Source organism: Myxine glutinosa, chromosome 4, assembly GCF_964187855.1.
Source record: "Myxine glutinosa chromosome 4, kmMyxGlut1.1, whole genome shotgun sequence".
NCBI classification, from domain to species: Eukaryota; Metazoa; Chordata; class Myxini; order Myxiniformes; family Myxinidae; genus Myxine; species Myxine glutinosa.
In genome coordinates this window covers 15,295,469-15,310,005 of record NC_136264.1, presented here as the reverse complement: position 1 = coordinate 15,310,005, position 14,537 = coordinate 15,295,469, and the positions used below count along the sequence as shown (strand labels likewise).

Sequence of the window (14,537 nt, the reverse complement as noted above, 5' to 3'; positions counted from 1 at the left end):
CGCAGGGAGGGAGCTCCGTCTCCCATCAGGCCGTTGCCCTGGACCTCAGTTACGAAATATCCTCACTCCTTAAAGCAGGTTTGGATTGACAGCCGTGGAATTAAATAAAACTTTCACCACAAAAACTTGAAATATGTCCCTATGTCCTGTAAATGTTTTGTTTCTTAGCAACAGTTGTTTCTCCTTTCCTCTTTTCTCCCGCCTCTGGAACAAACTCCCTCACTCTCTTCAATCCCACTCATCCCTCCAGGTCTTTAAAACAGCTGTTCACCACCATCTCTTATCTTCCCCCATCCAAAACCTTGATCTTTTCTACCCCTGTTAATTCACCCCAGATCCACTTTTTTGAAATACCGACTTCTTTCCTGGAAGTCCGAGCTGTGTCCATGTGTTTTTTTTTTTGTTTTTTTTATCTCTCCCACGCACCACCCCCAGTCCCACGCCTCCTCCCCCCAAGCCCTCTCCCTCCCACAGATCTCCCGATGTCCCTGCTCTCAAATGTTGTACTTGTGTGCTTCCCCTCTCTCCCTATCTTGTCTCCCGCTCCCTTTATGATATGTTTTTTTATGTGTCCGTTTGTTTTTTGTCATTAATGTTAGCTCTTACAGGAGCCTCGATCTTGTATACAAAAAACCCCAAAAACAGCATTACAGGGATTTAAAACCAGTAGATAAATCACCCACCCTGTATAATTTGAGAAGTGTGTTTGTGTAAGTTTTTTGTTCGTTTGATCTATATAGTCAGATTCACTATGTTTTTTCGTTCAAAATTTTTGGAGATTAGCAAAATTATACATTTTTGGTATATTCACAGCATGAGGAATCCAAAAATGAATGTTGCCATTTGCATTGACCATGACCATTTGTTGACCATGGTGAGATACTACCTACCACCACGAAGGTTCCACCTGCACCACAGGCCATTGTAGAGTTGGTCAGATGTCAGTGTAAAGCCCATTGCACAACCCAGAGGTGTTCATGCAGGAGACACAACTTGGCTTGCACAGACCTTTGTTTGTGTGGAAGTGACTGCGAAAATGACGCGGACTGTAATGCCGAAAATGACCCTCAGGACAGTGATGAAGATCTGTAAAAGCATATTCCTGAACGGTGTGGACCTAGTAGATCCTGTGTATGGGACTTATAGTTCAATCTGATACTAACAAGGCTGCTTTCTTGCTTTATAAACCCATACCTATAACTTCAAAGGACTTGCAATATCATGTATTATGTAATACAGTTATATCACAAATATAAAGACAATGGTTTTCAATTACCTTTGTTTGTTGCTTTTCTATAATCCTGAGCACTATTTTGAGGCCTTTATTGGATTCCTTGACCCAGAAAACATGGGATTAGCATATTTCATTAAGTTTCTAGGTTGACTAGAAGCCGAGATCGCGCAAAATATGTATTTTATGGCGGCCATTTTGAAAATCCAAAGTCTGTGTGTGTGCAAATGCCAACATTGATTTTCGGATTCTCCATGCTCTGCTGATTCCAAAAATGTACAGGTTTGCTCATCTCCCAAATTTTTGAACGAAATGATATTTGTTAACATAGTGAACCTAGGCTGCCCTCTGTCTTCTAGCAACCATTGAAATTGGTTTAAAATACCGCGATACCGTTTAGAATACCTTTAGTCGGTGTAGTATACTGCTTTATTCTACCAGGTGAGCGCCCAGGGGTATTGCCCCTATTTTCATCATCTTAATGGGCAAAGGATTCTCAACGGGTGTGTTTCTGATCAATGTATCACAACTCCTGTTGATCTTACTGGGGATATTCCTTATTCCCCATTTTAATGCAGGCAGTTGAGAACATTGAGAACATAAAAACATTGCCTCAAACAGGGAACTGAAGGAACTGCGCTCCAACGCGAGTCGAAAGAATTGACGCGACCAAAGACGGAATTCGTCCGAGTTGCTTTATTGAAACAAAACAGCTCAGGTATTCTGACAAGCCCGTTTATCGGGCAGCAATATATATACACATTTATGTCGGGAAGTTTGCCCGGCAAAAGCTATACCGGGCATGCCCGGGTGTCAAGGGCGAGCCTTGGAAAGGCGAGTCTGGACCTGCCCGGGCGTGTTTGGCTGCGGCCTGGCAAGTCGAGGCTGGGCGTGCCCGGGCGCTCTGGGCGAGCCCTGGAAAGGCGATAGCGGGCATGCCCGGACGCTCTGGGCGAGCCCTGGAAAGGCGATAGCGGGCATGCCCGGACGCTCTGGGCGAGCCCTGGAAAGGCGATACCGGGCATGCCCGGACGCTCTGGGCGAGCCCTGAAAAGGCGATAGCGGGCATGCCCGGACGCTCTGGGCGAGCCCTGGAAAGGCGAGAGCGGGCATGCCCGGGAAAGACGAGACCGGGCGTGCCCGGGAGGTTCGGGCGTGCCCGGGAACAGTGAGTCCGGGCATGCCCGGGAGAGGCGCGTCTGGCCGTGTTCTGGCCGGTGCAAGGCGATTGTGTGCATCCAGCGGTAACCGCTACACACGCCCCTCCAGAATCGACCTGCACCGGCAGGGTCAATTTAAGGGGTGTCCGGATGACCTGGCCGAAGCGACCCCTGGAGGGTCGTGGGGAGGGGTCCGACGTGGTGGTGGGTGGTCGAGCGGGGGAAACTGTGGACGGGGGGCGGCCTCGCCGCGGAGGAAGGGCCAACCGTGGTGGTCGGTCGACGTCCATGTGCGCCGGTTTGAGGCGGTCCACAGAAATCCGGTCCGGCCGGCCGCCGAAGTCGACGATGAAAGACTTGTCGCCCCGTCGCAGGACCCGGAAGGGCCCGTCGTACGGTGGCCGGAGTGGCCCCCGGTGCGCGTCATGACGCACAAAGACGTACTCCGCTGTGCGAAGCGCCGGGGGGATGTAGGACTGGGGGCCACCGTGGCGGAACGTCGGCACGGGGGCAAATCGTCGGGCGGCCTCCTGGAGGTCCGAGCGCTGGCGAGCGGCGGACCAGGGACTGGTAGCGTCGGGCACGAATTCGCCCGGGACGCGGAGCGGCTGGCCGTAGACGAGCTCGGCGGCGGACGCCTGGAGGTCTTCCTTGGGGGCCGTGCGAAGGCCCAAAAGGACCCACGGCAGCCGGTCGGCCCAACCGTCGTCCTGAAGGCCGGCCATGAGTGCGGCCTTCATGGAGCGGTGAAACCGCTCGCACAACCCGTTGGCTTGGGGGTGGTAGGCCATGGTGCGGTGCAGCGTGACCCCCAACGAAAGGGCGACCGCGCCCCAAAGCTCAGACGTGAACTGTGGGCCGCAGTCGGACGAGATGTCCGCTGGTGCGCCGAAGCGCGCGACCCAGGTGGCGATGAACGCCTGCGCCACGTCGGCGGTGGTGGTGGAGGCGAGGGGCACGGCCTCCGGCCACCTGGTGGTCCTGTCCACCATGGTGAGCAGGTGGGTGAACCCCCGCGAGGGGGGCAGGGGACCCACCAGGTCCACGTGGACGTGGTCGAAACGCCGTTCAGGCACGGCGAAAGGTGCCAGCGGGGCCTGGGTGTGGCGGTGGACCTTGACCCGCTGGCAGGCCGTGCAGGCGTTGGCCCAGTCGCGGATGTTTCGTCGAAGGCCGTGCCAGACGAAACGCGCCGACACCAGCTTCTGAGAAGCTTTCCGGCCCGGGTGAGAAAGGCCGTGGATGGAGGCGAAGATGCGGCGCTGCCAGGAAACGGGCACGATGGGGCGAGGCTGGCCCTGGGAGACGTCGCAGAGCAGGACGGTGCCCGCGAAGGGAATGTCGGCCAGGCGGAGGCCCGTGTCCGCCGCACGGAGTGCCTGCACCGAGGCGTCGGTGGTCTGGTCGGCCGCCATGAGCGCGAAGTCCACGCCGAGGTGGACCGCATTCGCGCTGGCCCGAGAAAGACAGTCGGCCACGGCGTTGTCTTTGCCGGCGAGGTGCCGGATGTCCGTGGTGAACTCCGACACGGCGGAGAGGTGGCGCTGCTGGCGGGCCGACCACGGCTCCGTGACCTTAGCCATTGCGTAGACCAACGGCTTGTGGTCGACGAAAGCCGTGAACGGGCGGCCCTCCAGGAGGTGTCGGAAATGGCGAACGGCCAGGAATAGCCCGAGCAGCTCGCGGTCGAACGTGCTGTAGTTTAACTCGTTCGGCCGGAGTTGCCGGCTGAAAAAAGCGAGTGGCTGCCAAACCCCGTCCACCCATTGCTCATGGACGGTGCCCACCGCGTAGTTGGAGGCGTCCGTAGTGAGGGCAATGGGCGCGTTGAGCACCGGGTGAGCCAGCAGCGTTGCGTCGGCGAGGGCCCGTTTGGCGCTGGCGAAGGCCGCGTCCATGGCCGCGGACCAAACAATGTCATGCTTGGCCGGCTTGCCCCGGAGGGCCTCGTAAAGGGGCCGCATAAGCTGAGCAGCGCGGGGCACGAATCGGTGATAAAAATTCACCATGCCGAGGAACTCTTGGAGGGCCTTGATGGAACGGGGACGCGGGAACGTGGTGATGGCCTCGACCTTGGTCGGCAGCGGCACGGCCCCGGTCTTGGTGATGCGGTGGCCCAAAAAGTCAACGGTCGTCGCGCCGAAGTGGCATTTGACCGGGTTGACAATTAAGCCGTGCTCGCTGAGGCGACCGAACAGTGTTCGGAGGTGGAGGAGGTGCTCGGCGCGGGAAGTGCTGGCGACGAGGATATCGTCCAGATAGACGAAAAGAAACGGCAGGTCACGCAGCACGCCGTCCATCAAGCGCTGGAACGCCTGGGCCGCGTTCTTGAGGCCAAACGGCATCCGCAAAAATTCGAACAGGCCGAACGGCGTGATGACGGCCGTCTTCGGGACGTCGGCCGCCCGGACAGGTACCTGGTGGTAGCCCCGTATCAGGTCAATTTTCGAAAAGATGACCCGTCCCGCCAAACGGGCGGAAAAGTCCTGAATATGCGGGATCGGGTACCTGTCGGGGGTGGTAGCGTCGTTGAGACGGCGGTAGTCACCACACGGGCGCCATCCACACCCCGGCTTTGGCACGATGTGCAGTGGCGAGGCCCACGCGCTATCGGAGCGCCGCACGATGCCGAGGTGCTCCAACGCGTCGAACTCGGCCTTCGCCACGGCGAGCTTGGCCGGGTCGAGGCGGCGGGCCCTGGCGTAGACCGGCGGGCCCGTAGTGGGTATGTGGTGCTCGATCCCGTGCCGCACCGCAACGGCCGAAAACGTCGGCCGCGTGAGGGCCGGGAATTCCGCGAGCAGGCGAGCAAACTCGTTCGCTGCCGGGAGGGCGCACGCCAGTTCGGTCGGCGCGGAGCTGCTCATCGTGCACGCCAGGGAGCTGAAGGTCTCGGCGTTGACAAGGCGACGATGTTTGACGTCGACCAGCAGCCCGTGCGCGCAGAGGAAGTCGGCGCCCAGCAAAGCCATGGGGACGCAGGCGGTCACAAAAGTCCATTGAAAACGCTGGCTGCCGAAGCAGAGGGTGACGACGCGTGGGCCGAAAGTGCGTATGGCCGAGCCATTAGCAGCGACCAAAGAGGGGCCGCAAACGGCGTCCCGCCTGTCCTGCTCGGAGGCGGGTATGACGCTCAGTTGGGCACCGGTGTCACACAGGAAACGCCGCCCAGACGCTTTGTCCCGAATAAACAGCAAGTTGCCCAAGTGGCCGGCGCTCATGGCTGGGAATGAACGCCGGCCCGGCCGTTTCCCGACCTGCCGAAAGTGCACGGGGGCCGGCACGTCCAAGCCTTGTGTCCGAACCTGGCGTGGTAATAACACCACGCACGGTCAGGTGGAGGCCCCGGCCATCGTGTCGGAAGCGGGCGGTGCGGCATGGCGGCCGCCAGTTGCACCGGCAGTTCGGCCTCCAACCGCGCAGGGCGCTCGGGCGTCGCCTCGGACGGCGGCGGGCTCCAGGTAACCGCGCCGATGTGCTGGCCCGCCGAGGAGATCTTATCGGCTTCCCTGGCGAGGGCGCGGGAATCTGTGATCAATGTGCCAGCCAGGGCGAGGCGTACCGGGTGAGGCAGCTGGCGAAGGAACAGCTCGCGGAACAGAAAATCCGGAGAGTGCTCACCGAGCAACGAGAGCATATAGTCCATGCGCTCTGACGGGCGCGTGTCGCCGAGCTCGGGCAGAGCGAGCAGGCGCCGTGCGCGTGCTGCCGGTGAGAGGGCGAAAGCGTCGAGGAGGAGTGTCTTCAGCGCGTCGTATTTGTCAGCAGCCGGCGGGTGCTCGAGGAGGCTCAAGGCGCGGGCCGCGGTGGCGGAACCGAGCGCTGCCACAACATGGTGGAAGCGGGTGTCGTCCGCGGTGATGCCTCGCAGGGCGAACTGAGAGTCCGCCTGAGCGAACCAAACAGCGGCGTGAGCCTCCCAGAAGGTAGGCAGTTTAAGCGTCACTGCCGTATCCATGTCGGTAGGTCACCAATGAAGGAACTGCGCTCCAACGCGAGTCAAAAGAATTGACGCGACCAAAGACGGAATTCGTCCGAGTTGCTTTATTGAAACAAAACAGCTCAGGTATTCTGACAAGCCCGTTTATCGGGCAGCAATATATATACACATTTATGTCGGGAAGTTTGCCCGGCAAAAGCTATACCGGGCATGCCCGGGTGTCAAGGGCGAGCCTTGGAAAGGCGAGTCTGGACCTGCCCGGGCGTGTTTGGCTGCGGCCTGGCAAGTCGAGGCTGGGCGTGCCCGGGCGCTCTGGGCGAGCCCTGGAAAGGCGATAGCGGGCATGCCCGGACGCTCTGGGCGAGCCCTGGAAAGGCGATAGCGGGCATGCCCGGACGCTCTGGGCGAGCCCTGGAAAGGCGATACCGGGCATGCCCGGACGCTCTGGGCGAGCCCTGAAAAGGCGATAGCGGGCATGCCCGGACGCTCTGGGCGAGCCCTGGAAAGGCGAGAGCGGGCGTGCCCGGGAGGTTCGGGCGTGCCCGGGAACAGTGAGTCCGGGCATGCCCGGGAGAGGCGCGTCTGGCCGTGTTCTGGCCGGTGCAAGGCGATTGTGTGCATCCAGCGGTAACCGCTACAGAACCATGATTGTCATGGGGCCTGCAAGGCTAACCCCCGCTCTAGCGGGGAAAATGGCCGTAAAACGATCATTCAATCATTCATTCAGTTGAGACAACCTGCTTATCATCCCCTCCAAAAGATTGTGTACCGGTACTGCAGATTGCCACACCATTGCTAGTGCAATGATAGCACAGCAGTCAATATACCTGCGAATATAATGGTTCAAATGTGTCCTGCATGTGACGTGAACACGATGCAAGTAACGTACCAGGCAGAGAGCTCCTTCTGCAGGCCTTCCAACTCCATACTGATTTTAGTAACATCTAAGGGTAGGGTATGGGGGTAAACAATTTCATCAATTCCTACATCCCTTTCCCACAAGCACCCCCACTACCACTATGCCTGTCCTCACCATAATATGGCGCTGCTTTTTCCTCACCTTGTCTTGCTTGTGACAGTGCGGCCTGTGAGGGTCCCAAAGCCTCAGCTCTCACTACTCTATGTAGCAGCATCTTATTGTCATGAGCCAAGGTGGACATGTTCTGTGCAATGACAAAGCACGTGATAGGACAGCACTGCACATAATCACACTTCAAACTAACCGTGTCTTGGCACACACACCGATGACTCACCTTGCATGTGAAACATCGTGATGACAGTATATACCTGGGTCGGGATTCAAACCCAGGCTAGAAAAGCAAAAGCAGCACCGAAAGCAGCAACCGACGCATGGACAGACACCAACTTCAACTTATATAATAAATTTGTTAATACTTTATTTATTTGCATGAGAGCCCGTGCTGCTTAGCAACCCATCTGACCGGCAAAGCTATCTGTGGCTAACGAAAAGGGTCAGAGGAGCTCCCTCGTGACCCGGATCAGACCCCGGATCCGTAGCAATATATTGCAAGGTTAAAGGAGCCTTTAAATAATGGGTGGCAATGCCTGTCGGTCCGTCAACATTTTTTTTTGGCTCTCCTCCTTTATTACTGGGCCAATTATTAAAAAACTGACCGTCAGAGCCGCTCGGATCCAGGTTAGGGGTGCAGGGGTGCGCACACCCCCACCCCCCTCGGATTTTCGACGATAAGTTATATACTACTAGCAGAAGTACCCGGCGTTGCCGGTCGGGGGACAGGAGGGGAACGGGGAGGGGAGGAGGAGGAGGGGAGGGGGGATGAGAACGGGGGGGGGAGGGGAGGAGAGGGGGGGAGGGGAGGGGAGTAGGGGGTAAGGGGAGCAGTCAGAAGTGGAAGCTCTTTTACAGAGAATTTATATCTTAAAGGGGAGGGGAGGGGGGAAGGGGAAGAGGAGGGGGAGGGGGGAAGGGGAAGAGGAGGGGGAGGGGGAGGGGGAGGGGGGAGGAGGAGGAGGGGAAGGAGAGGGGAGGGGGGAGGAGGGGAGGGGGAAGGAGGAGGGAAGGAGGGGGGTAAGGTGGGGAGAGGGGGGGAGGAGGGGGGAGAGGGGAGGGGAGGAGGGAGGCAGGAGAGGAAGGGGAGTGGCTCAAGTTTCTGAGTGAATGTGGCTCACGTTTCTGAGTTAAGTGTGATGCCGATCAGGAAGAAGAAGAAGCCATACTACCAACTTCATACACTTCCGGAATTGTTTGATTTATTTGTATTCAAATGTCTAGTAATTGTTTTGTATTTATTTATGCGAATGTGTACTTGTATATAACTGTCATTCATTTAAAAAGGCTTTGGCGAATCGAGCGATTTTTTTATTTTTTTAAACTCCAAAAAAAACGAACTTTTTTTTTCAATTTTTTTTTGCCTACAACACTCGCAGGTACTCACAGATGAACCTCTGAAAGTTTGATGAAGATCCGTTCAGGCATCTCTGTATAAAACGCGGACACACACACACAGACAACTCGCGTATATATATATATATATATATATATATATATATATATATATATATATATATATATAATATATATATATATATATATATATATAATATATATATTATATATATATATATATATATATAGATATATATAGATATATATATATAATTTATCGGGATTTAAATTTAATTCAAAAATTGATCCAGATGTCTATTCTCTTTCACACATTCAAAATGACAGAGGTAGTTATTTAATTTATCACAGCATCTGTAGAATTTTCACCCTTTTACTCAACTCCGTTTCGCTGTTATTTGGTGGAGCAAAAGGTCAACTGAGCTTTATAGATATTTAGATGATATGGGATGCAGTCCAGTGGCAGATACTGAGTGGTGTTCACTATTCAACTTTCTCTTCACGTGTGAGTCAATTGTGTGTGTTTACAGGCTACCACACGCGATGAGACATGTTGAGTTAATTTTTTAATCGCTTTTAATTTTATTTTTTTCTAATTGTACTGTTCATCTTTTAAGGAGTGCTTTAAATGTGTTTTTCCCAATCGGCACGTCAGAAAGCATGGTAATCAAGCGTTAAATTATGTTACGTAATCAAGTGTTACGTTACACATATTACTATAACACCCAATTTATGTTTCGGTGTTACATCTAAACAGATGAACAAAGGCACCAGGAGACGGGTTTCTTCCAAGGGCAAGTATATTCAATCCAGAACCCCACAGCATAATAATTACTCCAAGCAAGTGCAGTACGCGCAAGGGAGTTCAAGAACCTCAAGGCCACACTTCCGTTTGAAAAATGGATCAATTTTGGTGATTTTTGGTGAAAAATGGATCAATTTTGGTGATTTTTTGTTAATTTGGTGATTTTTGGTGAAAAATGGATCAATTTTGGTGATTTTTTTTGTTAATTTGGAGATTTTTGGTGAAAAATGGATCCATTTTGGTGATTTTTTTGTTAATTTGGAGATTTTTGGTGAAAAATGGATCCATTTTGGTCTTCACGCCCAAAGAGCAACCATCGGAAGTCCCTCCAAGAAGATCCGTTAATTCAAATAACTAAATATTGTGCTTACATATTATAAGTAACTATTGTGTTTACACCCCCCCCCCCCCCCCAAAAAGCGTTACGTAATTTTTGAACGGTCCCATATTGGGTTGAACAATCCGTGACCGTGTGACAAATCGTCTCGTTCTGATATAACCGTGGCGGAGGCTGACATGGTGAGAGGTAATTTTTTTTAATAGCACATTAAATGTGTTTCCCAATCGCCTGTTCATCTTTTAAGAGCGTTTTAAACGCACGTTTCCAAATTGGCACGTTATCGGATTTTGTCGCAGGTGGTCACCACAGTGCGGTCATTGTTGTTTTGACTAGTTTATTGGCCACTTTGGTCCATTAGTCACCCCCAATCTGCTGAACTGTTGGGCCAGGGAAGAATGCAAGGAACTGCAGAAACGTCCAAGAACGCAGGGAAGAATTGATCAGATGATAAATTTTTCTAAAATTCCTGGGTCCCCCACAAACCCCCTCCCTCAAACCCCACAAACAAACCTCCACAACCCCCGTCCTCACCCCGCTTCGGCAATATGAATTGGTGCAACCCCCCCCCCCTCCCCCCCAAGTCTGGAAATTCCTGGATCTTGTTATTCAATTCAATTGTTACAGACGCGGTTTTAGATGTTAGTTTACCGAGCGGTTTGGTATTACCGCGTCCGCACAGGTACTCCCCGATTAGAACCCTATCCCGCCCGATTCCACTCGAACGTTGGCCAAATCGCGCTATGCTAAATCAATGAAGGAAAGGACACAACGGCTGGGATTAATGTAACGACACAAGGGGTACAGTTCTCAAGACCTCCGGAGGAGGATATAATTGGTGATGCAGAAACGGGTAGATTACACGGTAAGAGGTAAAGCACAGCAAGATGGGCACTTAGACACAGTCTTATCTTATTCCCGACAGACCACAGACAAACGGGACAAGACTGACTTACACGGGGATTGATGGCAGGGAAGGGCAGGCAGTCGATAGCTCAAGGTGCACCTTGGCTCAGGGGCAGAATCGACCCGGTCCGGTCCAGAGATGCGGGGAGGTAATTTCTCAGCGCTAGGAGGTGGCGTCTTCTCTCTCAAGCTGGGGGCGCATCTCACGTCACCTCCGTCTTCCTGCGCATGCCCAGCGGGGAGTGACACGCCCTCGGCTCGTTAGCTCCGCCCCAGATGGAATCGGTCCGCCGCTTCTATTGGGTGCGGGGGTTACCGGGCTCCGCCCTTGACGAGGAGCTGACTGCGAGCCCTGCGTGGTAACCCCGTCGGAGCACATGTTCAATGGCGGCTAACCAAGCCGAGTGAGGACGCACACTCCCCGCGCCGCCGCCGCTGTTGTTGTAGTTGTTGTTGTACCATAGAGGAAGAGCTGCGGGGAGGTATTGGGAGGTCCTAAACTTTCTAACGGTGCCATACAATCACATTCTGGTGCAACGAAGAGTCAGAATTAATGGAAATGAGTCCTTAACTGACATAGACTAAGAATAACTAGCAAGATGTCCTATAGTTGTCTACGTGAGATGTGGTGGACCTGGATGCGACATTTAATGGGGGAAAAAGGGGGAGGTCGGGTCTACAGAGTGGGTGTTTACAGAAAATGGGACTAGGGGAATGGGGGATTGGGGATAGTTGGGAAGTATTGGGGAAATAGGGGAATATTTACAAGCGGATATGGATGGAGGCCAAATCCCATATCCGCAACATTGCACCCTTCTCTACCTCGGGGCGGCCCGACCCGATAAATTTTTACCTACGTTAGTGTGGCACTCAGATGTAGTTCCCTCTACTATTAACTCAACCCTGAGTGCGACAGTTTTTCAGATGTTCACAAATGAGTAAATATGTCCCCCTGCGACGTTGCACCCTTCTCCTCACAGAAACACACCCACAGGATAACCGAATCGCGGAAAGAATCCTCAAACTAAACATACAGCCGGTAGGGAGCATTATTTACACAAGACTACACTGATATTTACACTACGATCCAGGACCTGTTTTTGGAGGAACACATGCAGATGTTATGCATAGAGAGAGCACGCATGCCAGCATCGATACACCAACCCACCGAGTGCTCTGTGGCCCTACGGCCCTTTAATAAATGTGCAGAGCACCCCATCCAAGCACCAAAAGCACCACCCCATCATGTACAGTCAGCACCATCCGGTGCACCAATAAAGTGTTCATAGTCACCGGTGGTGTCGCAGCCGGCCGATGTTCTGCCGCTGGTCTTGCCTTCATGGAGCACTTGGCTTCTGGCTTCTTTAAAAATAAAGAAAGGCGCCAACCGCGTCCATTTCTAAATTGTGGCCGTCAGGGGGCCAACTATAGTGGTTCACCTCTATGGCATAGGTGCCACGTTGACCCAGAGGTCCATCAACGGGTGGGTGCTTGCCCGCAAAAGAACTGCGGTCCATGGTGGGCGGCCACAAAATTGCGGTCCATATGATGTATCGATCCAGGCAGCAAGCAGCGAAAGTACAGGGCCACAACTGCGGAGCCAGCACCTCTCTCTCCTCTCTCTCTGCCCCAAAGCCAGATCCTCGGAGGTGGGAGACAAAAGAAAAGACAAGTGAGTAAGGTGGTAAGGGTGCAAAAGTGCACGCAATATAAGGTAATGCACACTGGGGCACATGGGAACCAGGTGAGACAGGTACGTTCCTACCGTACGCCCCCCCCCCCCCCACCAGGTAACCTACATTGCCCCTCCCTTACCCCTTACTGTATCCACAAAACACAACACTACCCATAAACATCTACTTTACACATCAACAAACATCCCTACTGTCTTCCCCGTTCCTCCCATAAACCAAATTCGTCTTCTCTCCCTCCTAACCAATCAAATTTGCCATTTCAACTCTCATCAAAATTTGCCATCTCCAACTCAACATCAAAATTTGCCATCACCAATTCATCATCAGTCCCTCCTAAGGAGGGAGAGATGGAATCACCCCAATGTCTCATCCACGTCGTGATGCGTCTCACAAATCCACACAGCAATTCTCACTTCCTGCAACACAAAACAAAGGAAACACAGGTGTGGAGTCATCATCATCACCTCAGGTAAGTGGCTGCGTATGGTGCGACAGGTTCATCAATCCTAACTATCTCCTAAATGACTTTAACAACTTTACATTACCCGGGGTCTTTCCCTGCCAATCCATTGGCCAACTTACACTATGGGTTCTAAAAACCAATTCCCATTGACCAAACTGTGGTGCTTCTCAATTTGGGGTCTCACTCCCCCGATTCATCTCCCGGTGCCCTCGCACAATTTCTGGGCTGTGACGTGTAGCTCTCCCAGCAGGTCTACCCACCTGCACACCTCCACCACTGTAGTTGCCACCCGAGCTTACCTGCTCCTCACCCTAACCTAACTAACTGGGGAAGGCCCTCTCGCACTCTCACCCCCTCAGTGCCCTCTCTGGCACGGGCTGCCCGATCCACACCCGGGATCCTCAGGCACCCACTGACACTAACGGCTCCCAGAGCCCACCTGCGGCCTCACCTGGCCGACATCCTCACAGTGGTGGAGTGCCCAAACCAACTACACACACTAACAGGCCACACGCCCAGCCATTTCACAACACTAATGCACCCATCCACAATACCATTCTGCAACCGCACCACAAATGCCAATATCCAACCACAATTTACCTATACCCTCTACCTAACACTTACACTACCCGCCCCGGGTACTCGTGAAAGGGGTCCACTCTTCCCCCATCCACACCTTCGCACCATGCACACCACTCCGTACCACTTACTCCAACTCTCTCTCACACCACTCATTCCAATACTCCATGTGTTCCACACACCTGTACTTGCACACCTGTGCTCTCACACCTGGTGCCACCTGCACCCTTCTCTCCCAAGCGCATTCGCGCTGATCCACAACACTCACTACTCCATACACTGCTCCACACTGCTCCACACACCTGTCCAGTTCTCACACAGCATCATCTCATCTAACTACTCCCCTCTGAAACTTGCGCTTCCCAGTCGTCCCTTTAAACTATTGCGCTCCCTCGTCATTATAATCCACACTAATCTACCTGCGTCCCCACTACAGGTATCAGTCACTAACTAACCTTATCGTTACCTAATGTCATCTTCTAGGTCCCTATCAATATCCTAACCCACCCGGGCTAGTTTTCACTGCCATACACCCCATAATCTATAGCGCATTTGCCCCACACATGGGAAGGGTGGCAGGGATGCCACCCTTACCCACCGTCATACGGCGCGAGTGGGACATTGTGGGACCACCTCGTATGCGAGTCGTTGCCCGCCTGCCGGACCCCGTGCGTCGCCCCTTGCGGGGTCAGCGCGGGGCCGAACCGGCCGGGCCCCCACAGTACATTACCCCCAAGGGGCCCTCGTGCCTCCCCTGTCCCTCTAAAAACTACCCCTGTTGGTGTTGATGCATGGGTCACACTTCCGCAACCCGCTACCCATTCCATACCACCACAACCTTGCTCACTCACACCTCGCACCTCTCCCATCACCGGACCCTCTCGCTCGCACCCTCGTTCCATACCCTCCGGACCAGCCATACACCTCACTCTTGGCCTCTCACGAACATCCGGGTCTATCTCGACCCCAAGCTTATTAAATCACCTGGCGCATCATACGCACGGCCATATTGGTCACCACTTACACCGGGTCCTCT

The 14,537-nt window shown here is 53.8% G+C and overlaps 1 protein-coding gene across 1 annotated transcript in view; it reads right to left on the bottom strand.

Moving 5' to 3' along the window:
• Window positions 1-7,174: 7,174 nt before the first annotated feature.
• The window catches only part of LOC144891576 (odorant receptor 131-2-like), a 53,234-nt gene continuing 45,871 nt past the window's right edge, over window positions 7,175-14,537 (bottom strand). Inside the window, exons 4-5 of the mRNA XM_078775184.1 lie at window positions 7,392-7,494; window positions 7,175-7,275 (exon numbers count right to left, since the gene is read on the bottom strand). Of these exons, the coding sequence (XP_078631310.1) occupies window positions 7,175-7,275; window positions 7,392-7,494 (204 nt within the window). The remainder of the gene's footprint in view (window positions 7,276-7,391; window positions 7,495-14,537) is intronic.